This window comes from Phragmites australis, chromosome 5, assembly GCF_958298935.1.
Source record: "Phragmites australis chromosome 5, lpPhrAust1.1, whole genome shotgun sequence".
Taxonomy (NCBI): Eukaryota; Viridiplantae; Streptophyta; class Magnoliopsida; order Poales; family Poaceae; genus Phragmites; species Phragmites australis.
Genome location: NC_084925.1, coordinates 43,796,889 through 43,823,411, shown reverse-complemented (window position 1 = coordinate 43,823,411; position 26,523 = coordinate 43,796,889). Strand labels below are relative to the sequence as shown.

Here is a 26,523-nt window from a genome sequence, read left to right as displayed (position 1 = left end):
CGTCGTGAGAAGGGCTACAATGATTTGCCGTCGCAGAGTGGCATATTTTATTTGTTATCGAAATATTGTATCGGTTCTACTGTTCATATACTACTGTAGCATCAGATATTGTCCGTTCATTTATGATCCAATATCTCAAAAAAGCCCAATTATCCTCGAACGTTACTTGGCCTACCGTAAGAGGATCTCGTTTTATTTTGATAGGACTTAGTTGTTGTCGGGCTCGTCAAGGAGCTTGCTTTGTAGAAAAAAAAAATATATGGAGGGATTCTGCCCTCCTTTTGCACCGTATGGAAAGCGACGGATATGATTCACTCAACGATATATATATATATATATATATATATATATATATATATATATTAAATAATAGATATATAAGATAATTTTTTATTTAGATAAGATTCATCCTATTAAGATTCATGTTAGTAATATATGACGATCATTTAAACGGTGAAAGTTGCGGGTGTATGTACGCCCTTTGTTACGGAAGGCGGGCTCTTTGCTCCTCAGCTCAGCTTCCCGTGAGTCAGATCGTATTATGCTTCTAGATCCACCGTGAACCGACAGATGAGCTTATTGGTCTCGTGCCAATGTCAGACGTGCACCGCGCAACGGAAGAAAATTTTAAAAGACACTTCATCAAAAAATCCCTATGAGATCCTGATCTATATCGTCCTTTCTTGATCTGATGACTGTCACGTGCAACTGAGAGGAAGAAGAGAGACACGTGGCATACACAAAGAGGAGGTCTTTCTGTGAGACCGGGTCTCATAGAATTTCCTTCCCCGCGCGATCACGTCGGATTTGTCGTGCGTGCCCGTTAGTTGTGGTGGTGGCGGTGATGTGAAAATGGTGGAGCGGGGATAGCTAGCTACAGATATTTTAGAAAAATGAAAACTGGCCTCTGCCCATTTAATGTGCACACCCTAGTTCATTAATGCAGAATGAAAAGCATAAAGCTGATCTGCTACACAATCATTGTGAATTAAACCACCACAAAGCCTGTTAGTAACTCGTCACCTATTCATAGCGAAGCTCTCTATAGTTTCTGTCTCCGGTCGTTGGCACGCCATGTGCATAACTCCTCGGTCTCACTCTTTCTACAATAAGATCTAATGCTTAAGCCAATATGTAGCTCTAAATAGTGCATGTGAAAAATAAATACGTGTCTTGTGTTAAAAGTTATATCATTGTGGCATAACCATACATTCCAATATAAAATTGTTTCATCAACAAAAATATTATTCTTTTGTTTTTTTGTCCAATACACCTAAGCCAATTACCCACATACGAGTATTGTTTGTCCATACTTTTATATCTGGGGCTATATTGACCACAAGCTAGACTTATTTAGCGAAACAAGAATAAAAGAATAGGTGTTGTATTTTTCATCTCTGTCATGCTTATGTTTATCCCCTATAATAAGTTTGTGAAAGGTTATATTAAACGGTATTATGTTCATCACCTCCGCTACTATAGCATTTTTGTGTCTTATAATGTTGTACGACGACAGATATTGTTCGCTAAATGGGCTAGCATCTTTCTATTTATCCCTCTAAAATCTAGTTTGAAAGTTGTTCTGTATTTAGAATGTGACTCATTTAGAAATTGATGTTTGACTTTAATTTGTCCTGAATAGAAGTAAGAGTCTTATAGTTTTTCTTTCACTTGTGAGAAAGTCTTGCTTTGAAGGTATTTGTTTTTTTCATAAATTTCATAAACCTACAACTATTTATACCTTTATAACACATACTACAATTTCTTATACTTATTTTATAAAAGTACAACTACTTATGCCATTAGTAACACAAAACTACAATTTTTGGCCTATTATTATCCGTCAGCCACACATTTTTGGCAAAATAGCGGAAATAAGTAATGTGTGGCTGACGGGTGTGACCAAGCCAAAAAAATTATAATTTTATGTTATTAAGAGCATAAGTAGTTGTAGTTTTGTAAAATAAGTTTTAGAAATTATAGTTTTACGTTATAAGGTACGAATAATTGTAGGTTTGTAAAATTTATTCTGATTTTTTATATTATTGGAGCTAGCTACAGAATTAAGTGTGTATTTGATGGACGGATGGATGGTTGTGGATGGAGGAGAAGGGGTGCACGGCTAGGTGAGTCGTCTTTACGGTGGTCCACCGATGGAGTGGCTTGTGGTAGAAACAATCCTGGCAAGTGGGGGAATGATGACCGGAGATTGATTGAGTGGGGGTGGGGTCGGCAGATGAGACGGTGGATTGGTCGCTAGATAGCGCACAGACGAAGTCTATCCGTTTGTTACTATTAAGGTGGTATTTGGTTAAGCGATTGTAACGTAAACGCATTGCAGAGGGCTAAGAGGTATCATTACAACTGTTTGGTTTGACTTAGCTTGTAACCGATTACCACGTAATTAGATACTGGCTTATTCATAACCGATTGCACCCCTCCCCGTCTGTAATCGCATCACCTCCGCTCTCCTCATCGGGTATCGTTGTTTCATCTCATCGCCTCCGCTCACCTGCACCTCCACCTTCCTCACATGAGAGCTCTGCCCTGGCGACGCGCTGCCTCATCATCGATATAATCTCGCCATTGTTTCCCCCCTTTCTCATCTCTCTCAAATCTCCAATCCGCTGCTAACCTAGATCCATTTTTATCCAAATCAATGCTACAACGTAAGTATCTTTATGACGACACCGATGCTCACCGCGACCACCTACGAGCCCTCAGCACCGCCAAGGATCTCCTCTGCACAAGGATGTCGCTGCTCGCCTCGACCACCTCCGTGCCCTTCGCACTACCAAGGATTTCCTCTCCACCCCTGACGGCGCCCTTGCTCCTGAGTGAGAACTCCAGTACGATCTCTTCCTCCGCACCTCTTACAACTCTCTAGATTGGACTATTAGCATCTATCGATTATTGATGTATTGGGTAGAATCGATAGATGTATTTCCTCCTGGTTGTAGCGAGTAGATGGATGCTGGCAATGTAGCTGTCATGTTAATTGGGTATAATTGCACTTACATTGCCTCGTACTGCCACTCTGCAAGACACACATCGGTAAATCCAACAGTCAGTTCTAGTGGAATGAATGACTTCCAATTTGTAAGTCATTCAAGTGGTTAAGATTTTGTAGCCCCAGATTGTGGTCACTGGTCAGCGTGTCTTAATGTTTGGAACTATCATAATGTTAGATATTCATACGATCTCTCACAAATTACCTTTTGTTTTCCAAGAAACTATTAGTCCAGTGTTGGATCTGGTGCTGACAATGTTATGCTATGAGAACTCGCTTAATCCGAGGAAGTGAAAGAAATGCTAGATTACTTGAATACCGTTGAAGTTCTTCACTGATGATTAACTGTTGTTTATCCTCATGCAGTGCTGCTATTGAATTTTTTTTATTTCCCTAGTTGCAACACGCAATGCATCTCTTGTAGCTCATTGGAGCAATAGGAATATGATGCCTCATCCAAGCTGAATAAGTTTGGAGTGCAGATTGCTAGTGAAATTTGTATGCCCTTCTTCTGGGTAATGCAGAGCCTGTTCTGCAGTGAAAGCTTGTGTAAGTCACTATGTGCTAGGAGATCACATGCTTAAAATCGCAAGGAAGACTATATGTTAGGAGATCGCCACATGGCGGTCAATGACAAAAAAAAAACAAGAAGAAAGAAATGTGTTGAATCAAACTTGGCAGTAGACCTGAAGTACACCTGCATTCTAATAGACACTGGCCCGTTATTTAATTATGTATTTTTTCCCATTTGACTATTGTCCCTTGTCTTTTTGTCAAATGTGAAAATCATGCTGAGCTCTTTTCTTTTTGAGATTATAATACCCTTCATCTGTCTATTGTTTCCTATCTTTTTTTTGTGAGGACTGTACTAGCACACCATATGTCATTTCCTTTCATTTGTTTGTATGAAAGTATGACATATCATACCATATTGTAATTTGTTTTGCTTTTTGCAGAAGAAGCAAATAAGAAGTGATTGGAAGCTAGGAAGAAAAAGAAGGTGCCACAATTCAGGATGTTTGGACCTCAAGCTTCAGCTTTGATGCACGAAAATGTTGCTGTCATCCCTTGCTCTTGGAGCTTTAAAAATTGTTACTCCAGCTTTGGAGTATGCAAATGTTGTAATCAGCCCTTACTCAGGTTCAAGTAGCATTTCTGAAATATGGTGCACTACTTTAGAGTTAATATGTTCTTAAGATAGCTCACAGTTATATTCTAGTAGTTCTGTGAGGGCATTCAAATGTAAACATGCATGATCCTTTTGAATTTCTTTCATAATTGATACATGATCAGTTTAAAATGACTTGACCTGCTTACATGATCATTTTTAGTTAGCACTAATTTAAGAGAAGCAGAGTATCTTATGCACTTGAAGAATGTCTTTCTGTCTCTGAGCTGCAACCAAACATTGTAATCTATTTCTTACCATTACCTTGTGCAACCAAACTAAGCAGGGGATCAGTGATCTCACCGCTAGTCCACTGTAATCCATTTTCCTTACCATTCATAGTTGGAGTAATCCTCTGGACTTGGTTCCTCCTGGGGGTTGAGGACCAGGTTTGGTGTCTGCTTCTAGTTGTTTCTTATGAGTTGATAATGTATATTGTATGTGTATCGATGCTGATCCACATATATTTCCTTGTGGATATAAACCACTATACTGACCGATGCATGGAAGTGCATGCAGTTCTCTCTCTTTTTCTGAGATGTTCCTGTGCTAACATTTATGAGGTTCATAGATATGTAAGTACAAGCAGAGAAGTTCTCACAAGAAAATCACTCTCATCCTGTGCTAACATTTCTGAGGCTATGTACGTTCTTCAAGTTCATCGAATGAGATGGACCATAGAATATATCTTGCACCCTTCTACTTCAGATACGTAACTAGCTAGGTTTGTGAGAAAAGATAGATGCGTATAATGGTTGTCTTTCTCATGGAAACCATGCCATCATGAGTAGACTGTCATTTTGAATTAGGGCTTTGCTTCTTCATATTTAAATCCTGATGATCTAGGCTATGTAAGCCTATTGATGTTCTGACCGTGATCACATGATAATATTGTTCTATTTTTCTACTTCTTGCTTTCTAGGTAGATGTAGATTTCAATCATCCTTTATAAAACAGAGCACAATCTTGTTACAAACTTTATATGATAGCAAACGCATAAGTTAATATTTTGGTTAACACGTAGATTTGCCCCGAAGACCTCTTTTGAGGTGCAACTAGCTTGAAAATATACATATAGTTCATAAGTGGGTTTTGCAAAATCATTTATGCTATCACCAAAAAAGGAATAAAATATCGGAAGAAGAAAATATTACTCGTAGGCGCTAAGGATGAATGGATGATAATACTAAGGCTAATGCCATGCTAACCCCATTTCCCAGGACATGGATGAGCCACCAAAAACCCATACCGATCAGATATCTAAAATCCAATCTACAAGATTCCAGTCACGTGTCTCATTTTTAGCCTTTTTCGCAACACTTATTCACAACCTAGCATGCTAACCCCCTTGAGAAAGAGGCAAAAAACACCCTTAAAAAACAGTCTGTTCTGCGCCCGAACAGTCAAACCCGAGCCACGCCGACGGCTAGGGCACACACAACATGCACCGAAGCCTTTTTTCCCCAGAGAGCCAGCCCGCACCCGCACCTCCGATGGCATAATCCCCCGACCGAGTGGTCGCGTTGCGTGATTCCACGTCCCAGCGCAACGCATCGCGAACCTGCACCCACCCAACCGCGCACGGTCCAGTACGTCCATCCGTGGTGCGGGCTTCGCTTCCTAGCCTAACCGGGGGAACCTTGCGACCTCAAGCCAAAACGGCTGCGCGCCATGTGCTTTTCTCATTTTTTTTCTCCCGCTCGGTTCGCCATTGCTTGGTGCGGAGCCGTACGGACGAACAGGGCATGGTGCGTGTGCATAGGGCTGGACAAAAGCTGGAGGCTCACGAGCTAGCTCGAGCCAGCTCATTATCCAAACGAGCCGAGCCTGAACCACTTTACTGGCTTGTTTCTGAATCGAGTCGAGTTTGAGCTAGCTGGTGAGTCGCTCGTACGTCTGTCTCGTGCATAGTGTCACCGAATCCACCGTGAGCTCCAGCGAGATCGGGCAGATGAACACTGCCAGCCACGCCTCGTCTCCTGCGGCGTTTAGCTCGCCATCATCTTCCTCAGCTCCACCGGTTGCTTCCTCGCATCCCTCACCGCCACATCCCCGAGCTCTGGGGTACTGTCGAGGATGACATCCCTGCTCCTAGCGAGTCTAGCAAGCTCGTGAGCACTTGCAAGCCAGCAAACGAGTTGAGCCGAGGCGAGCTAATATTTTTGCTCGGTTCACAAATCCAACTGAGCTTTACAATTCATTGAGCTTCTACGAGCCGAGCCAGGCTCGGCTTGGCTCGTTTCCGGCCCTACACACGCATACGTTGGTCGTCCTCCCGTTTGGTGGATTAGCCAATTCGGCTATGCTGTTCGGTTGTTTTCTACAATCCGACTGGCACGCGCAGTAGGTTGATGGGCCTCTGTAGCAACCCTAGACCAAAACGGTATAAGGCCCACGTACCAGCTCAATAATGCACTCCAGCTCATTAACCAAACTGGACCTATCCCTTTTCTCCTTCAGTCGCTGAGATGTGGGACCCTGGCACCTTATTTCTCCTCTTTCTTCCTTCGAACAAAAAGCAGAGCACTACCGTCATCGTCCCGCTCGCGAGCATGCTGACGCCTTGGCCCAGCGAGCTCCTCTCTCTGCTAGTCGCTCACGCACATCATGTCACAATTTAACGGAGCATTCTGAAACCTACTGCAAGATTCGTCAGGAAAATAACCTGGCCCCAAGTTTTCCCCATGATAAGTGACACAACCCGTAGAGCGCCCCATAGTTTCGCGCCTTTCTCATCCTGAGCTCGTCCAAGGCCAAGCCACAAAACCCCATCATGCCATCCACTCAACCCAACCGATGGAAAAACTATGCCCAAACAATCGACCGCGCCTCAACTTCAACTCAAGACAAGTGGCAAGTCAGGATGCCCTAGACACCACCTCTATATTCCGAGACATTGCAGTCTTTCACCCATCTTTGCCACACCACCACAACAACCCATGGAGGGGAATTCCACTTCTCCACCCTCGGCGCCGCCGACGATCAATTGCACCGCCGATGAGTTAGTGTGCACCATGTCCTTCTCTACAGCATCTTCTTCATAGCCGAGCTCACCTCACCATTGTGTAGGTCTGGGAGAAGCTCTGTGGCAGGGACCCAGAGCTCGTCCGTGAAACGACCGCCTACTTCCCCCACTATTCCGGTGATTATCTCTCCGCACCTACTTGTGTGTCTCGCATCCTTGATTGATGCCTGGCCCTCTATTGTTGACTCGACCAAGTAGAGGAGCATTGGTTTCATCGGAACAAGAAGGGCACCAAGGTGTGAACCCGGGCACGCGAGTTCGTGATCGTTGTTGGTGGCATATCTGTGTCATCTTTGTCGTCTTCTTCCTCTACCTCTTCATCTCTGTCTCCGACTGTCCATCGCTGACCTTGGTGAGCGAAGCCATCCTCTCTTGCACAGGCTAAATGAATGTATAGGTAGTGCACGTGTGTGTATGCCCATTGTGCGTAGATGCTTGTCGTTGCTCTATTTCTTGCGCCGTCGTGGACGTTGCTCGTCGCTGGCCACCATCATAGCTCCTTGGACGTGCGGCTGGTATGGATGGGCATCGCAATAAGCTCCTGGTTCCCGTGCGCTAGCTAGTTTGCTCCATCACTGACGAACATGTTGATCGATCAACCTCGTGAGCACTTCTGTTAGCTTCAGTGTGGCACTATGATTATGTTGATGTAGAACTCGTTGAACTTAGTTTTGATGAACGGGTAGACTACACTAATATAAAAAAATATTGTTTAATTAGGAAATCGTGCGAGCAAAGAATTATAGATTGTTACCACTAGACGCGCAGAGGAGTCGAAGAAGAGTTGAAGCAACTCAGTCTAATGTTGCACGCATCAGTGTCGAGAAAGTAGTCGATCTCGTCACAAACCAGACATCTCCTCCTCGCACCCTTACCATCAATTAGCACCGCAATAACAGCAGCAACATTTCTACAATATCCACAAGTCCAAGGGCAGAATGTCATACGCCGACGTGCTAGCATTGCGCGCCTGGCTAGATTTCGTGGAGAGGTGAGGTGGAGGTGGTGGCCTATGTTTCAGGGTGGTGGAGTTTGCATGCCCAAAGCCCCCATACACCTCCACTTATATAGAGCTTGGACTGCCATGTTGGAGGCTCATTATTACTTTAATCCTTCACATGTTATTATCCATATAGCCCACGTATGTATCCAATTCAAATTAGTGTTACAACCCGTTAAGTTCATAGGTAAATGACCGTGACCCGAGAACCCTTTTCAAACCATAAGTCAATAACAGTAACTAGCATTACATATTGACTCTTGAACATATATAAGATTGTACCGGCTTAATCTTGATATACATATATACCGATATCTTTGCCTCATGATACAATCAAGCTTAAGACGAGAAGTATGTCATTGTTGTGATAGCCTGACCATTAATTAAATCATGTAGTGAATTACTAAATCATAATTAACTATTTAATCTCGTTAGTATAAACCTGCAATTTCTAATCCAACCACATGGGAAACCAAGTCACGCCAAGTGTACTCTTCATCAATGCCTTTTATTTTAATTCTGCTTTTCTATTCTGATAAAATATTTCTTCATTTTAGATGTGTCCGATTCTTTTGTGCAACTTCTGGACGAGACAAGCCACCCGAAGGCAAAGGAGAGAAAAGAATAGCATAGCTGAATTCAGTATGAGAATCTGAACCATGGAACTTATTTGTGGAAGGATATTGGGAGGAAACACAGCCACTTGTCGATTCCTCCTATTGGCCTGGTTACGCATTGTGAGGCCAGAAAGATTTACAACAAATGTGATTAACAACCATTAGCTTAAAATTAAATAATGAAAAAAGGGGGTCTTTGGGAGTGGACACATTTGAATTGTTATCTGAATTACAGATGATAACTTCCATTTTAAACTTTAGCCAATGGAGCCATAAGCCCATGAACGGTTGTACTCTGCCCCCACATACACCGAGAAAGTTTAAAAATGGAAAACGAGAAATAGGTACTGAGATATCACCTAGAATGTCCCTCCCATTAAGCCATGCTCTGTAATTGACTTCTTTATTTATTTTGAACAGAGAAAATACAAAACGAGCACATGTCTGCATATACAAGCAACAACAATACATGCGCTTTACAACTGTGGAAGCTGTGGTAGCCCTGTATACATCAAAACACACTACCCAGAATAAAAATCAACCTACAGTGTAGTAGAGAAAGACTAACTTGTTCCACATCCAACAATAATCATTTCAGAATTCAACTGATGTCAACCCTTCTCGCCCACTCTCACATACTACATGATATCAAGCAAAGACTGCAATAGCAATTAATGAATATCCCACTTACAGTTATATCCATAATAAAATCAATTGCATCTATGTGTACATACTTCCTTACAAATACTCCGGATCACATGAATCACTGCAATCGATAGCCTTCCCTATTAACCAAGGGGTACTCCTGCACTATCCAAGACACCTGAATAATTCAGATATGCCAGAGTGAGAAAGGCTAACACTGAGCACTTAATATGACTATTGCATGCTAGAATAGACCTTAGGAACATATTGAATAAGCTTCAATCTGCTGATTTGAAAAAATCATAGTCAATATAAGTGAAATGCTGAATCACCAGATTATGAATACCTTACTTACCTACAACCTGTCTTTTCAGAGGCAAACTGTCGAGCACATGGTGTGCATGCCTCCTATCGTGTTTCAGCCGTGTGCTCTGTGCCACAGCTACCATCAAGGCATGCGTACTCTTGGAGCCATTGAAGAGGAAAGGAATGCAGAAGGGAAGGACGTAGAGGTGGAGTCAGCACCGCGACGATTGGAGGCGACAACGCAGTCCAAGGAGGAGGTGTCTGTGACCAAAGGAGGATGAGATGGTGGCGTGGTGCAGTAGACAACCAAAGAGTGGAGGCGGCAGCGGCACACAGAATGGGGATCAAAGGCATGAGAGGTAGAGGATAGCAGCGGCGGCATGCTGACAACATGGCGGCGGTGGAGACGCTCACCTGCAGCTGGAGGGTGTGGAGGAGGAAGTTGCGGATGATCTCGATCTTGCCACGCATGAGGAAGGCGAGCGCGGATGGCACAAAGTCCCTGATGAAGACCTGGTCGTAGTTGAGCCTCTCCGTGCACTCGGGGTCCTCTGACACCATTGTCGCCAACAACGCACTGCAGTAGCTAACGACCACCCTCCGCAGCAGCCTCCACGCCTCCCTCTCCATCTCCGTCTCTTCCCTCACGAGCACTGCCGGCCGCCGCATCCTCTTTCTCCACGGGCAGGGTCTCGAGGGGGAATGCGTCCGGGGAGCTTGCCGGATACGGCGGCACGAGGGTTAGGGGAGATGAGGACGGGGTGGGGGAGGATGCGGGGCCGTTTTGTGAGGCGATTTTGGAGGCTACAGAGGCGAGGAATGGAAGGCGGTGGTCGTGCGAGTTGGGAGGCTGCGGAGGTGAGGAATGGGAGTCGAGGCGAGAGGAGCGGAGGCGAGACAAGTGGCCCACACCTGTAGGCACACCGGTGGAAAATGGGGAGCGGAACACAACAGCTCCACATGTAGACGCATGAAGCAAGAAGTACACAGTGCAAAGAAACATACAATAGTGACTTTTTAAGTAGTAGAGGTAGAAATATTACAGCTGTCGGCAAGAATACTCAGTTTCCGGCTATCAACAACTTATACTGTAATTGACCCAAACTAAATCTAGAACGAGCAATGTTTAAACTAATCACCCACCAAGCAGTTTAACTAGGGAAGGAAAATTCCTACAAATCACATGCAACATGTCATTCATACCAGAGCTAAGGGGTGAGGCCCTTGATGGCCATTGAGCAAGACACATACCTCCTTAGCCAGATCATGCCACGGCATCTGCGTCTGCATCTCTTTATCAAGTTGCTGCCTCCATTTGGTCTCGATCAATCTACCCTCTTTTTTCCCTAGTAGTGACATGCCCTTTTCCAGATGCACCCTGCCATTGCTCGCTCATTCATTTTCCAGTATTCACCAAGCACCTCGGTAATGACATGTCCTGTACGATACTGATGGAGCAACCGGGCAACGATAGGTTGCCCTCTACAGATAGTGGAAGGCAATATTGCTTCCCAACACACGGAGAGGACACCGCTTTTGTGATGTAATGAACGTGGAAGACACGATAATAATGGAGCAGACGACACAGTAGTGATGGCGTGATAGCATGAGAAGAGAGTACGATGACGAGAGATAAGATCTCAGTGACCTAGGGGATCATGGCACCGCTCAAGATCTTGTGTGATAAGAGAGGAATCGGAATTGTCGTAAGGATTTATCCTATATGTCAAGTGGGCGTGCCCTTGTATGAACTCATTGCTCCACCTCTTCGCTGCTCTCGTGAGTCGCAACATCTCATCCTCTTTTATATGTTTCCTTCCCTAACCCCCTCCTCTCATTCCTTCCTCTCTTCCATCTCATTCTTCTCGCTTCCTGTTCCTTCTCACTTTAGCTCCGCCGTCTAAGCAGGTTGGATGCTAGTCAGCCCCATCTACCCCGACAACGCCTACCTATTGTCGAAGAAGTGTTTCGGTGCCAAGACATTTTCTAGCTCGAGATGCAAAAAATAAACTTTCGCATCATCATATAGTAAAAAGCAAAGTGTACCAAGGCATTCATTACTGTATAATGTACGTTGTTCTATCAGCCTGGGCCAGCCCGGCCCGAACCGGTAATGGTACCAAGGGCAGCCCATGTTGCTAGCATCAGTGTGATCTGCCAGTTTTAACAACCAGCCAAGCAAGGAGCATATGCTACGTGCTACCAGCATCACTTTACAAAACGGAACCCGTGCCCTGACGCGGATCTCTCTCCCTCCTCCCACCACCGTGCTCCCATCGGATCCGAAACCCACGCGAAAAATTCGGGCCGGGAAAAATCGCGAGGAAAGGGAACGCGCGGAAGCGAAACACGGGCTCGGTTTCGGCCGCTCGAGACGAAACCCTAACCCTAGCTCCGCCCCGCCCGCCGCCGTCGCACCTCGCCGGAGGCCTCCCCCGACAACGCCGCCTCCGCCGGGGGCTCCGGCGGGGATGCGCCCCTCCCCGGACGAGGCGTTATGAGCGGGGACATGGCCCGCGCCGAGGTCTCGCCCGAGGGGGCGGCCCCTGGCTTCGGGGTTGACCTTTACGAGCAGGCCACGAAGGCGCTGGCCCTGCGGACGCCGTTCGAGGGCGAGGAGGTGCCGCCTAGGAATCCCACGCTGCCCGCGCGGCTTGTGAGCTGGGCAGGGCCGGGGGACGGGCGGAAGAAGCATAAGAAGGCTCAGCCTCCTCCGGGAGCGGCTGCCGCGGAGCATCCGCCGCAGGAAGCTGTAGCGCGCCCTGCAAAGGCTGGCGCGTGGGAGCAGTTCGAGGCGTATTTCCGTCCAGTAACCTTGGATGATGTAGAAATGTTAAGGCCAAAGTTCCCATTCGGCTACAGCAAGCTCGACTCATGTATGCTAATACCATTTCTGGGCAGTGGCAAGGAACTAATGAACAAGGTTGAGACATTTGACGTTGCTGTCACTGAAACAAGCTCATATTTGGGTGTGGGCGGTGAAGAAGTGATCAGTAAGAGAGAGCGTGGTGAGCAAAATGTGCATCTGGTTAATCAGAAAGAGAGGAGCGAACAAAGCGTGGAGCAGGACATACATGACGTGGTTGTGCAGCAGATGGTCAGTGACAAAGAGTTAAATAGGCAAGGCAGAGAACAGGGAATACATGAAGTGTCTGTACAACTGGGAGAGCGAGCATTTGAAGTGTATGAAGCTGGGAGCAGCGGTGGCATTGTGTCAGCACAATGTGTTGAGGAGGAAGGAACTTCACTTAATTGGTTGCTATGCGCAAAGGGTCGGTTTGTGCTCACTTCAGAGCGACCCAACAAGAAGAGAAAGCTTTTGGGTGTGGATGCTGGGTTAGAGCAGCTTGTTCTTCTTCCACGCTTGGGAGCTGAGGTGTCTTCAAGTTGCGATGTTTGCTGTCTAGGAGAGAGTGCCATGATGTCCAATAGGATAGTTAACTGCAGCAACTGCAAGGTGTCAGTGCACCAGAAGTGTTATGGTTTGCATGCTGTGCCAGATGGGCAATGGTTGTGTGCTTGGTGTACATATTTGGAGTCGACAGGGTCATTGAATAAAGATGCCGGCAGCACCCAGTCAGTGCGTTGTGTTCTATGCCCAAAGGACAAAGGCGCTCTTAAACGTGTTAAAGTGGAGCCTACGCAAAATGCAGGTGTTGGCCACCTAAAATTTGTGCACTTGTTTTGTAGTCTCTGGACTCCAGAGGTTGTTGTGGAGGACATGGAATCAATGGAGCCTGTAACTAATCTCAGAAATGTCCAAGAGAATCGGATGCAGTTGATGTGCAGTATTTGCAAGGTTAAGCATGGTGCATGCGTTCGATGTAGCCATGGTATGTGTTTTCACTCCACGTCTCCATATAGACAAATTGTGAACGATTGACATATAGTTCTTATGTTTATTAGACGATCAAGTGCAGAAAATATTGCATTAGAAGTGCAGTTTATGTGCTATCACTATCTAGGAAAATGTATCCTACCGTTATTTTAGGAAATGCAAAATTTCTGTAGATGCACTTGTCTACTTCAGTTTTGGTATTGGACTTTGTATTTTTTGGTGCTTATCAACTGTCTTTCTTCAATTTTGTGACTTCAAATTTTATTTACCAGCCACATGATACCTAATAACTTCAGCCTGCTAATTTTGTCGATTAAATTATGGAATCCATTATGGCACCCCTGTAGGGGCAATTTTTCCAAAATAAGATGCAGTATGCTGTTTTTGGTGAAATGTGGCATTCATCCATAGCACATCAATACTATGCTGGAGCACAAAATTCTTGCTAAAATAGGTTTGCCGTATGGCCCCTTTATATACGATAAGCTTCCATAGGAACATCCTCTTCTGAATGGATGACCTCGAAAACTATTCCTTTTTTTAAGGGGCATGTAGTGTGAGATAATTAGTTGATTCCTTGTTCACTTTGTAGTATGGTGATGGAACTAGTTACAGGTATTTTCATATCTGTAAACCCTACGAAAGTTTGACAGAATCAGATTTTGTTTTGGAAAGCAAAATGGCAGACAACAGTTCTCTCGATTTCTAGCAACACAATAAATTCGAACAATCCTGCAATATTTGTGGAGAATCTATGATGTGACTTCTTTAACCAAGCAAGTTTTATCACCCTTATGCCTTATATATGAGTTACGACCCACATGCGTACGCATCCATTTAAAATATGTTACTTTAAAATTAAATAACGTGCCAAGAATAATGCAGTAACTGATATTGTGTAACCGGTTGTTTAGTTCAAAGCTGAATCAAGTGTAAAAAATTGTAGAATCGGCTGAAGTCAGAATAAAATATGTCAGTAGCGAAAACTGTTTTTTTTAATGCAGGACTGCTGGATTTTTTTCTCAGTTTCTGATTCACCTTTTCTTTTCTTGTATTCGAACACCCGGTCGTGTGGATTTTAATTTTTTCTTGGCTCAGTGAACAAGTTCTTTACATATGATATTTTGTCATGGCCTACGCAAAAGGAATCTTGTTTTGTGTTGATTGACTTTATTAGCTTTGTGATAGATTATTTGTTCTTTGTGTCCTCACAACAATAAGAATCTTGTAACTCTTGTTTACTCATGACTGTCTTGAACACACAACATGAAAAGTGCTTTGCTTCTATGTTACTTACGCAGTTGTCTTAGTGTTGGTTGTCCTTCTGTAGTTATCAGTTACATTAAGCAAGTTATATATACCCTGTAATCCGCTGAGTGGAACATACAATAATTCTTACTAGTGAACAGTATTCTGATGAGAACAACAAAGATATGATATTACATATGTGTCGAATAGTTTAATTTGCTTCTAAATACTGTGCTCCAGTGCTCCCTGAGGAAATGCCTCCTGCGTTTATCATCAGAAAACTAATTCATGGACTATTTTGTTGATATTTAGCTGCTGGCTAACTTAATTATTTGTGCTTGCATCTTCTGCCAATGTTCATTATTTGATTGTGGAAACCATTGAATAAATTAATGCTTTCTTGAATGATGCTTCATTGGTTCTGTTAACAATTATATTATCATTCCGATGGGCATATCGTCGAACAATAGTTTCAACCTGATGTCACAAGTCTTTGGTATTCAGCCTTTTTTTCTTGAAAAATATTCTCATAAATATTCCAGTACCTGGAGCTTTATTGGATATTTGTATACAAGACAGTTTCTGAAAAAATTGCGCAAGATAGAATAACCGGTGGATTATATCTCAACAGTTAATCATAGACTTTAGGACAGAAGCATGTTCGGTTTCAAGTTCTTTCACATTCTTCCTTCAGCTCATGTTATTCTAAAAATTAGTACCGGCATTTTTCTTTAACTTAATGCATAATGCAAAGGAATACTAGTACTCAATACTATCCATGCATTTTACTAAGTTTCATGTGGTTTTCAGGGACATGCCGTACGGCATTTCATCCTATATGTGCAAGAGATTCAAAGCATCAAATGGAGATATGGGGGAATTCTGGACATCCTAATGTTAGACTTTTTTGTTTTCTGATGGTTGCCATTTGCCTTACTGAGGTCAAAGTTGCTCACTTGTCTTTTTTTTCACTTCCATTTTGTAGGTTGAGTTGAGAGCATTTTGCTCAAAGCATTCTGCAGTTGGATACATCAGCTCCTTAGAGAATAGTAACAATGCTTCTGAACAGAGTCCTACAGAATCCAGGCCAAATAATACAAATCTCATCACTGGAAAAATTCCAAAACTAAGATTCACACGGAAAAACAAGGACAAATTCATGAACTGTGAAACGGAAACCAGTACTTCTAGCTCTGGTAACCTGATCAGAGTAGAGACTATCGAACAAGGTGATTTGCCTCATACGGTTAGAAATGCAAATGCTCAACCAATCGGAAGCTGGGAAACAGATACTCCCTCTGTTGGTGGGGATCATATGAGAAGTTCTGGTGATATTGCTGCAGTGCTGAGAAAGGTAACTGTTCCTCATATAAAGTCTAGTTAGAGCACATGAATTTACCCCCTAACCATTGTAAAGCAAAAACGTTGATCTTTGCGCTGTTTTTGCAGCCAATTGACAGTGGAGATGTTAGTGTTGATGATATAGCATCTGAAGTTGGTATTTCTTCGGAATCCTTGGAAGCTGCTCTCGTGGTACTTGATGCAGATACGTTTTATATGTTTACTATGTGAACTTTATTTATGAGCTATTTTGCTAATTCTCTGATTGCCAGGGTGAAACTACCACCTTTTCCCATGGTTTGAAGCTGAAAATCATCAAGTGGCTCCAAAATTCTGCGCATATGCATGCTGGCCAAGGAAGTGCTCTTAAAGGGAGTTCAGTGGTGGTGCAAGATGACAAGCCAGATGGATCTGATGCCACACAAACTGTTGATGTGAAATGTCCATTGGTTCCAGATGATGACAAAGGTGCACTTGTTGATGCGTTGGATTCTGCTGTAATCAAACCCTCACCAACAAGATCCAAAAGCAACAATAAGGTTCTCAAAGATAAAAGCGCAACATGTGCAACTGGTGCGATCATTTTCCAAAATGGGAACAAAAATATGGTTAAAGAAGGGGCTAATCTTGAGCGCTCTCCTGCTGAAGAATTTGAAAAAGAATCTGAGTTTTCCCCAATCGGCAGCAAGGATGTTTCAGAAGAACAGGGAAAATTGGTAATAAATAGTACTTCGAGTGTTATGTAAAGTTTTGTTTGTTTCTTGCCTTGGAACTGGCGTTGAGCCTGAAGTTTTTTATGCATGGATGATAGTTTCCTTATTTTTCGTTATACATAGAAATTTTAAGGGGGAAGATATATTTCTTTTGTACCATTGGGATTTTTTTCGTTAAATTCCAAGTCAGATACCTTAAATGGTATTACTTTTTCCTAAATGGCCAATCATATTGTCTGAAAATGACATATGCCTATTAGAAGGACGACTTGCCATGATTCTGCCATGGAACCTTCAGCCGCTTGTGATGGAAACCCCTCCTACCTCTTTCCTGTCTCTTTTAAGGTGTCTTATTTTTTTTCCCCATGGCAAATAGTTTAACTGACCATATAGTGAACTGTTGGCTTTTAGTGCTGTCACCATTAGCATCATCTGTCTCCCAGTTTTCTCCACTTGTGGCCCGCCAGTATACCTTGTCTGAGGAGGTGTGCTGTGCTGTCATTGTTTTATGGTCCTAGTGAAGTAATCTTTCATCATGGATGCAATTTGATTCACATCCTTGTGACAGATACTGAACACCTCCTCTGGAAATAAAGAATTTAGTACTTCCACGGAGATACCAAATGAAAATCCAGGTAAAATCCTTTGTGAACTATTCCTTCTGACTTTTTATCTCATTGTTTTTTCAATTATCTCTAGATTTTTTTAGATAATCCTGCTTTGCTATATCGTACTAGTTGCTGGAAGTTCTGGGTTATTTTTATTTAGAAAATCAAATAAAACAAATGAATTGCCAAACAACCATTTTTATAAGAAAGAATACCTAGACCTGCTCATTCAAAATGCACAGAAATCTCAAATGCGGCCGGGGAAAAAACTTCTTGTACTAGCTTGGCTATTTTTCTCATTACGCAATGGCTGCTAACTCTGTGGATTTTATTAGCTTAAGTTGGAATCCTTATACCCAATTTGTTTTTTAAAAGGGTTTGACCCCCCCCCCCCCAGTTTGAGCTGCATGATATGACTTATTGCAAGGAAGTGTGGGTTAAATGCTATTATCAGTGTCTTCCTAATTTGAATGGATTGTGGCATAATCATTCTGCATTAGACAAGACTGATTGTTCCCAGTTGCTGGGATGCAATTGCTCTGTGGAAACTCATTACCCTTTTCCGGTTCAGGAGAAATCATTGTACCGATGCTAACAGTTGCCATTTCCTCATATATCATTCAATACTGTTATGCACAGGAACTTTAAATTCCTGTTTCTAACAATATTTCATAATGTAAAATAGAGATGCAAGTTTCTCCTTAGGCATGGTAGTGTGCCTTGCTTGGTGGGCCAACTCACCACAGGGTTTAAAGCCATGGAATTATTGAATTTGTAATCTTTCAGCTGAAGCCAATAGCTTATCTTGTATGAGGGTCAAGTTGAACGTAATTAGATGGCTCCCTATAACTTGATTTCTTTTATGGGCTCAAATGATTTAATACAGAATACAAATAGGTGTTCATTTGCTCACGTTGTTTTACTTGGTTGACCCACCCACTTAAATACTTGAGGGCCTTGGGAACTGATGAATTTGAAATTTAACAGCTGAAGCCATTGCAAATAGTAAATCTGTTCATGCTGCTTCGACAGCCTCCTTCACTTACCCATTTCTCTGTTGTGAATATTAAGATGGCTCTGAAGATGTAGGTGTAAATGATCATGGTTTGATAGCCCTCTTAGTAATCATGATTTCACTCTTTTTTGTGGGCTCAAACCTCAAATGATATAATACACTAGCAATTGGTGAAATTGAAGCATTGCTGATCAACGATATAGAAATTTCCACATTGTGATGGATCACATTGATCTAACTCTTGGTCGTGTAAAATTGAACTCATGTGCATTATATATTAGTTCTTACTTGCTATATCTTCATCCATTTTCTGAGAGTTATTTACACAAGTTTTGTGGGTTTCTTCCCCTGATTCTTGCAATATATTATGAACAGGTGTATTACTTGGAAGGAAAATTAATGATTTGACAGAGGCTGAACTTGGATCAGAATTGGAGGAAGGAGTATCTTCACCGGATCATAGTTTTTCTCAGGGTTTTAATGCTAAAAATGGGGTAAATTCAGTTGAAAATGGCATCGGTACTCCACGCGACTGTGATCCAAATTGCTTTCATGGACAACCTTTTTTCAAGTAAGTTGCACACATATAAGTGATTGAATATTGTTTCCTCTGCTGTTGTTTTCACCTATCTGCTTCAATTTTTTTTTCTGTCTCAAAGCAATTTTTTTTATGCATGAACTAATAAGGCACTTCTGGAAGCAGTTGTTCACCCCGTTTTTGCTGTATGCAGCTTTGATGATTCACGTTCTTATATTCATCCGTTAATAAAGAAAAAGATGGCTCATCATTGGGACATTACTTTCAAGCAGAATAGTGAGGCACCATATTATCATGGTAAGTTCTTGGTAGTTTCTCTCAGTTAATTACTTATTAGTTATCAGCAATTTACAACTTTTGTTTCTTAATGTTGCAAATAAGATGTTTGCATGTCAAGCTTTAACTGATCTTACTTTCTCTGTCCAACTTTTTGTAGAGGAACCATCATATCCATCTCATGAGAAAGCATCTGTTGATTCCTTGGTAAAACTTGAGGATACAACTGAAACAACTGCCACAGATCAAGTTTTGAACTCAAGATCCTTGAAAATTCTTGAGCATTCACCTGATGATGAAGTAGAAGGAGAGATGGTATACTTACAAGCTAGGCTGCTTGACAATGCTTTTGTTCTGAAGCACAGATATGGTAAGACTATTTCTTTTTCTTTTTGTTCTGTACATTCCATGCACTTGTATATATGGGTGTAAAGAATGATAAATGATAAAACATTGTTGACTCCTGTATTACTCATTTTTGTTCTACTGCTTCTCTTTTCTTCAATATCGTGCAAGAAACTGTCCCATGAATGAAGTTGTTGTTTCCTCATTTTCCCCAGTTTCTTCAATATTGTGCACGGAGTTGTCCCATGAATGAAGTTGTCATTTCTTAGTTTCCTGATATCATTTTCTTCTGCATTCTTGCAGAAAAATTGATAGCAAAAGTTGTCCAGAATCTTTCTCGCGAGCTGGATGCTTTCAGTAAAAGGAAATGGGACCTTATTCTTGTACATCAGTTTCTTCGTGATGTTAGAGAAGCTAAGAAACGTGGGAGAAAAGAAAAGCGACATAAGGAAGCACAAGCTGTACTAGCTGCAGCTGCAGCTGCTGTGGCATCCTCCTCACGCACTTCAACCATGAGAAAAGATGTAAAGGAGAATGCGGCACCTGTTAATCAAGAGGTTTGTTCCTGTGTTTCGAGTAATCAATTGAGAAACTAGTACGTGTTGCAGATGTCTGGATCTCACCTTTCTCGTGCTTGTAGAGTTCTCCAAAACTTGCTGCTGGATCTGCAAGAGTTGGCCAGCGGACTTCTTCGTTGCCACGGACTAAGGATCCACCAAAGTCATCCAACAGCAAAGTATCACCTGACAACAATTTCGGGAGTTTTCATATGCCAATTTCCTCAAAAGAAAATCCACTCTACTGTGATGTATGCATGCGAACTGAGACTGTGTTGAACCGAATATTTGTCTGCTCCAGATGCAAGGTGCTTTGGATTTAGTTTTAGTTTTCAAGTCTTAGTATATCGCGTAATTAATTATGACCTGTTCCGCAGGCTGCTGTCCACATAGATTGCTACAGAAATCTGTACAATTCTGTTGGCCCCTGGAATTGTGAATTTTGTGAAGATGTTTCATCAGAAGCTGCTACCATTAGTGATCAATCGGATTGTAATGGCAGGAAGGTACCCTTTGCACGGTGTGGTGTGTGTCATGGCACATCTGGTGCTTTTAGAAAGACTGCAGATGCACAGTGGGTTCATGCTTTTTGTGCCGAGGTAATTAGATGCAATCACCTTCTGTTTAAATGTCTTTCTTGTGAAGTCCTATAATTTTCAAATATTTTCGCAGTGGTTGTTGGGCACCAAGTATGTGAGGGGACAAGATAATCCAGTAGAAGGAATGGTATGTATCTCCTCCGTCCATGATTTCAGTTTACTTGCAGTTTTAATTTTCCAGAATAAATAGAACCTTTGCAATCGTTTTTGTTGTTCATTTAATGATAAACTCCATCTGTTTCTGAGTGTTATTTGTTAGGAATAGCAACTTGTACCATCTCATCTTTTTGGTTGTTTGATGCTTCTATCAGAAAAGCCTTGTAGATGGAAAAGATACTTGTTGTGTCTGCCTCCGCCGTGTCGGCATGTGTTTAAGGGTACATCATCATCCTTTCCTGCTTATGTAATCTAGACTTGGGAAAACTAAGCATTTATGATCTTGCTAAATTTGTCTCTTCCAATATGCAGTGTGATAGTGGGGACTGCCACATTACTTTTCATCCTACTTGTGCTAGAAACTCTGGTTTCTACATGAACACAAAAGGGTTTGGTACTACATCACAGCACAAAGCATATTGTGGCAAACACAGTGTACAACAGAAAGTGGTAAGGTGTAGCAGCAGAGCTACTTTGAGTAATAGATCTCTTGATTTGTAATATATGCTTATTTTGCTCCTCACATGGACCAAAAGGTGGCATGTATATTCTGCATGCCAGTCTTGTGTTGGTATAATTTCTTTCTGTATCTTAGCGTCCTTTTGGAAATTTCTACACAGGTTGACGCGCAGCAATATGGACCTGAGGAGCTCAAGACCATGAAACGGATGAGGGTCAGTATTTCTGATTTACATACTTCATTTTGCTTTCCCTGTGTGTTTGGTAACATAGAATATCTTCCTCAACTACTAGAACTGTAATGCAGTGTTTTTCTAAATTACTGTAGAATGTTTCAAGTACTCCGAATGTTTGAAAACCAATATCTTGCCGACGTTCTGCTTTATTTTAATCACTAAAACGATTATGGCTATTCCAGTTTTCCAGCTATTTATCCTTTTTAATATTTGCTCCAAACAATGACTTTGTTATGCTGTGTTTGAAATATCAATTATATGTAGATGAGTCCGAAACCTATCGATTATGCTTAGATACGTGGTAAAAACTGTTTAGTTTGCTTATATCTTGTCGAATAAGCTGCATATAGTTTGGGTTACTACCTCTGCACTGTATCTGGCAGATCTTATCAGTCATTACTCATAGAAGCATTTTTGTAGATACTAGTCAAAAGTTGCGACAGGTTGCTGAACTTTTTCTTGGCCAAGAAGGATAATCCTAAAAGTTTGTTTGCTTTTGCTGGCTAGTAATTGTTGTGCAGAGTGGTTTGTGTCACCACGAGTGCCGTATTCTTGCCATCATGACATATCAGTGTTTCTTTGGTATTTATTACTTAGTTATTTAAGAAGTAAATAGTAGATGCACAAAATAAATTGATAGACATGAATTATGTCTGTCACTAAATGAGCAAGCTTGTATTGCAAAGAGCCCAAGGAGCTAGATGTACAAGGTGACATTTACACGAAGCACCCTACACAAGGTGGAAAACACAATATACACAACATACGTAAGACAAATTCCATATTTATATGAAAAATAGAGCCAGGAGTAGGATCCCTCCTGTGGTCATCATGATGAATTTAGCTAAAGGACAACTGTCTATTTTAATTCACTCATTGAAGGATGTGTTGGAGCCTTGGATTCAATGTGCTTCTTGTAACTTTCTAACATCGAATCAGTGTTGTGCTGTATTTTACATTAGTATACTATTTAGCTGAATATAGCTGTTAAATCATTTCTCTGAATCTTGATCTGTTCTTGTTGCCAGCCTGGGAACTATTGGTTACTGTGGAATTACTTATTCCTTTTTTACTATCTTTTCTTATTTTATCATGGAGTGCAGTGACATATAAAATGTGTAGGCTGTATATATGTACCTTTTGGGGGCGGTGCATCATGTAAATCAGTTCATTTCTGTTTACTGTCTGCATGATTCTTGCATATCGATACACTTTGCTCACTTGTGGGACATATATGTTAGGTGTAAATAACTAAGTGTCATTAGTAAAACTTTTGTTTTTCAGAGGACACCCTTTTGTTTTCTTTTAATTCTTTTAAATTATTTCATCTTTTTGCAGGTTCAATTGGAAAAGTTGCGTCTGTTGTGTGAGAGGATAATTAAGAGAGAGAAGGTGAAGGTATGTTTAGCTGGAAATTCTACTACTTATGTGGTGCCTCAAAAACTACATCAGCATGCTACTTTTACCTATCCACCTTTACATAACAGTCATATATGACACTCGTGCTTGAATTAGAAATACCCCATTGGGATATAGTGTATTCATTTTTCTCCTTGTTTTGTTTTATTTGACAATTAGCAACCTTCTCCTTGTGTGGTGTTTTTATATATTTATTTCATGTTGTGAAGAACACGGAATGGGATAACTATCAACCACCCTTTGAACCTTTGACTAATCAGAGGTGCTTAGTTTAATTAGGGAGAATTGGAGTAAGGACAAAAGGAAGTAGCGGCATCCTCTCCTGCCGGCTTTCCTTTTGTCTTTGCCCCAATACCCACAACGATTATGACAATCAAATTCACATTTACCCAATTTATTTTCGTAACCCAGCTACTGACATCCTGATACCACTACTAGATTCTCAGCATCTAGTAGCTGGCACCTTGTGAGGTTTGCAATATCTGGCACATGCTTCTTTTTATAACAATGCAGCTAATTCCGCAGTCATTAATGGTTCATTGTTTAAAATAAACATAACTGGTCGTTGGGTCAGTTTTGGATTGGTCATTACATCATTTTATAACTATATACAGTAAATCCAGACAGGTTTTGATGTTATGTATGGTTCAGGAGGTGGTTGCTGCGTGTTGTTGTTTCCTGTGCTCAATCATGCAGGGTCTGGACTCTGGAAACTAAAGCTAGTGATAACTGTTAATCTGAACTTACTGGTTGAACTGGGATATGTTAAATTATGTTTTTTTTTATCAGATTGAACTTGATGTTTCAGTCAACATACTTCTATCTGACTTCATGGCCTAATACTGTGTTGTGTATTATGTCAGAGAGAGACCGTTCTGTGTGATCATGACATACTTGCCAAAACAAAGGACACTGTTGTTTTCTCCTATCTTGCATCTGGAGCAAGTTCAGAATCTGCCACTACTTCAGTTAATAACAAATCATACAGTGGAACCGTGCAAAGATCTGATGATGTCACAGTGGATAGTACTATTTCTGGGAAAAAGACCATAAGGTTTTCTTTGAATAACAGAGATGCTGAGAGAAACACTGCTGATAGCTCGAGAACATTGATATCATTCAAACGCAAGTTGGGTGAGAGGGGATCACATGCTGGTAAGCAACTTCCGCAGAGACTAGCTACTGCCTCACAAAAACTAGGAGGAGAGAAGACAAAAGATAAGGTGTGTACCTTTTCTTTTCAGGTTTTTATTTTTTTCCCACACCATGCTAATCTTTGGAGCACATAACTATGCAACAGAGGGAATCGTTTCAAAAGGAGCTTGTTATGACATCTGATCAAGCTTCGACACAGAACCAACGCCTTCCTAAGGGATATGTTTATGTTCCTCGGGACTCTTTATCTAAAGAGAAGCCATCGAATAGAAATACACAGGCCCATAATCCACAAGAGCCTGGTGGATAGGATCAGTTGAGATCAAGCTGGTTCATTTCTCTCATTGGAAGGCCAAAAAAACATTTGCAAGCTTGGTCTTCACATCTGAAAACCACGAGCGGCATGCGGGGTCGGCCAGTGCTATTGCCGCAAGGATTACAGACAAGCAGTGATCTTTTTGGACCCAAGTTGTACAATGGTGCAGACTGAGTTATTTTGAATGAATGTATGGTGTGGCACCGCTCAACAAGAAGGTTAGCCCCTGCCCAGGTAACTTGGACGAATGGCAATATGGGTGGATTCACCTGCCTGGGCTATACAAAAGAGAGCCTGTCAACAGTATATATGGAATGTTGTTTAGGGCGCAGGTTTTGTAAAATTGCTCTGTACATTCTTTCCATTTCCAAATGTTAGTTTAGTTATGCAGAAGGAAAAAAATACCAATCCTTTTTGGTTGCACAAGAAAAGTTACTTGGTCTATTAGCATGGGTCACGACAAACTGCAGTGGTGTTGACCACAGCATTTGGACAGAAGCGTTTGCTTGATCCATGTTAGTGGTAGGGATGGAGACTGCCCAAAATTAAGGTCCAGCTACTACTGTTTGGTAGCTAGTTCTGCTAGTGATAAGCGGTATCGTACAGGCTGAGGCATTATCTAGCAGATTGCTGAGAGTTTCTTTTTCTTTTCTTTTGGGAAATAGTGGTCTCTTTACATGTTCAAAAGATTATCTGATTTTGTAGATGTCAAGATAACAGCAATGGGGAAGTTTACCTGTAAATTCTTAGGTTGAGTAAGGTATGGTAGTTAATTTTTGATCTTACATGTGGATTCAAAGATATTGATCTGAGACAGGCCTTTTCTGCTTGCCGTCCAGATTGTAACCTTGGTTAAGCATTTTTATGTGCAATGTTGATTGCGTACTGTCGGCAGTAGCCGCACAGGCAATTCAAACAATTGTTCAGACTGTATTGGTTCGTATTTTCATTTGTTTTGATTGAACTGGAAAGCACGTGTTTAGTACATATTTTTAAGGGAAAACTGCAAAAAACCCCCCAAAAGTCACTTGAATTTTGACTTTCCCCCCCAAAAGTTGTTTTGTTGCAAAAAACCCCCCAAAAGTTTGACTTTGTTGCAAAAAACCCCCTAAAAATTCAAAAGAATAAAAAAATCATAAAAAAAATCTAAAAAAAACTAGAGACAATTCTAAGACCTTCTGTGAAATTTGTTTTCAAAAATAATATCCTTTGCATCATATTTAATGGAGAGGAAGTTTGGAAAAAAAAGAAAAATGTGTAGCTCATTTATTAACTCATGTTATTTTAACTTTGTCATGTCTACCATTATTTTTTCTACACAAATAATTGTTTAAGTAAACTAATAAAAGTGGTTTCACTAATTTTGGGGGTGTTATGGATTAGTTATGAATTAATCTATCTGCAACACATTTACTCAATCCTGCACGTTACAATAACTATTTCAAGATTTCATATATTTTTACAAGATAGAGGATCATCTAAGAAGACTAAAAAATTTTGTTTCATGATTTTTGGATTAGTAAATAATTAACTATGCATTTAACTCGAATTAACAAATGAGTTGCACGTTTTTCTTTTTTTTCAAACTTACTCTCCATGAAATATGATGCAAAGGATATTATTTTTGAAAACAAATTGCACAAAAGGTCTTATAATTGTCTCTAGTTTTTTTAAGAATTTTTTGTGATTTTTTTAAAAATTTTTTGAATTTTTGGGGGTGTTTTTGGAACAAAATCAAACATTTGGGGGGTTTTTTGCAACAAAACAACTTTTGGGGGGGAAAGTCAAAATTCAAGTGACTTTTGGGGGGGGTTTTGCATTTATCCCTATTTTTAATTGTTCATCGTCAGGACTTGAAGGTACCATATTTTATTGTTGTAAGTTCTGCGCTGGCGATTGTTGTTAACAGTTGCGTGTGCAAGCTGCGGTGATT

The 26,523-nt window shown here is 41.4% G+C and overlaps 1 protein-coding gene across 1 annotated transcript; it reads left to right on the top strand.

Annotated features, from left to right (window-relative positions):
* The first annotated feature begins 11,974 nt into the window (after positions 1-11,974).
* On the top strand, positions 11,975-25,523 carry LOC133919884 (uncharacterized). The gene is made up of 19 exons (XM_062364432.1): positions 11,975-13,604; positions 15,668-15,753; positions 15,843-16,211; positions 16,307-16,390; positions 16,471-16,914; positions 17,480-17,546; positions 18,910-19,105; positions 19,266-19,369; positions 19,509-19,718; positions 19,997-20,250; positions 20,334-20,558; positions 20,628-20,849; positions 20,923-20,976; positions 21,161-21,226; positions 21,318-21,455; positions 21,626-21,679; positions 23,039-23,098; positions 23,983-24,342; positions 24,420-25,523. The coding sequence occupies exons 1-19, from the start codon at positions 12,269-12,271 to the stop codon at positions 24,582-24,584; spliced, it is 4,494 nt and encodes a 1,497-aa protein (XP_062220416.1). The 5' UTR covers positions 11,975-12,268; the 3' UTR covers positions 24,585-25,523.
* The last annotated feature ends 1,000 nt before the right edge of the window (positions 25,524-26,523 follow it).

Excerpts from the sequence above, each read along its gene's own strand:
- LOC133919884 (XM_062364432.1), top strand. The coding sequence starts at position 12,269 with ATGAGCGGGGACATGGCCCGCGCCGAGGTCTCGCCCGAGGGGGCGGCC. Across the intron at positions 20,977-21,160 it reads ATAATCCAGTAGAAGGAATG|AAAAGCCTTGTAGATGGAAA; the intron begins GTATGTATCTCC and ends TGCTTCTATCAG. Across the intron at positions 23,099-23,982 it reads TTAAGAGAGAGAAGGTGAAG|AGAGAGACCGTTCTGTGTGA; the intron begins GTATGTTTAGCT and ends GTATTATGTCAG.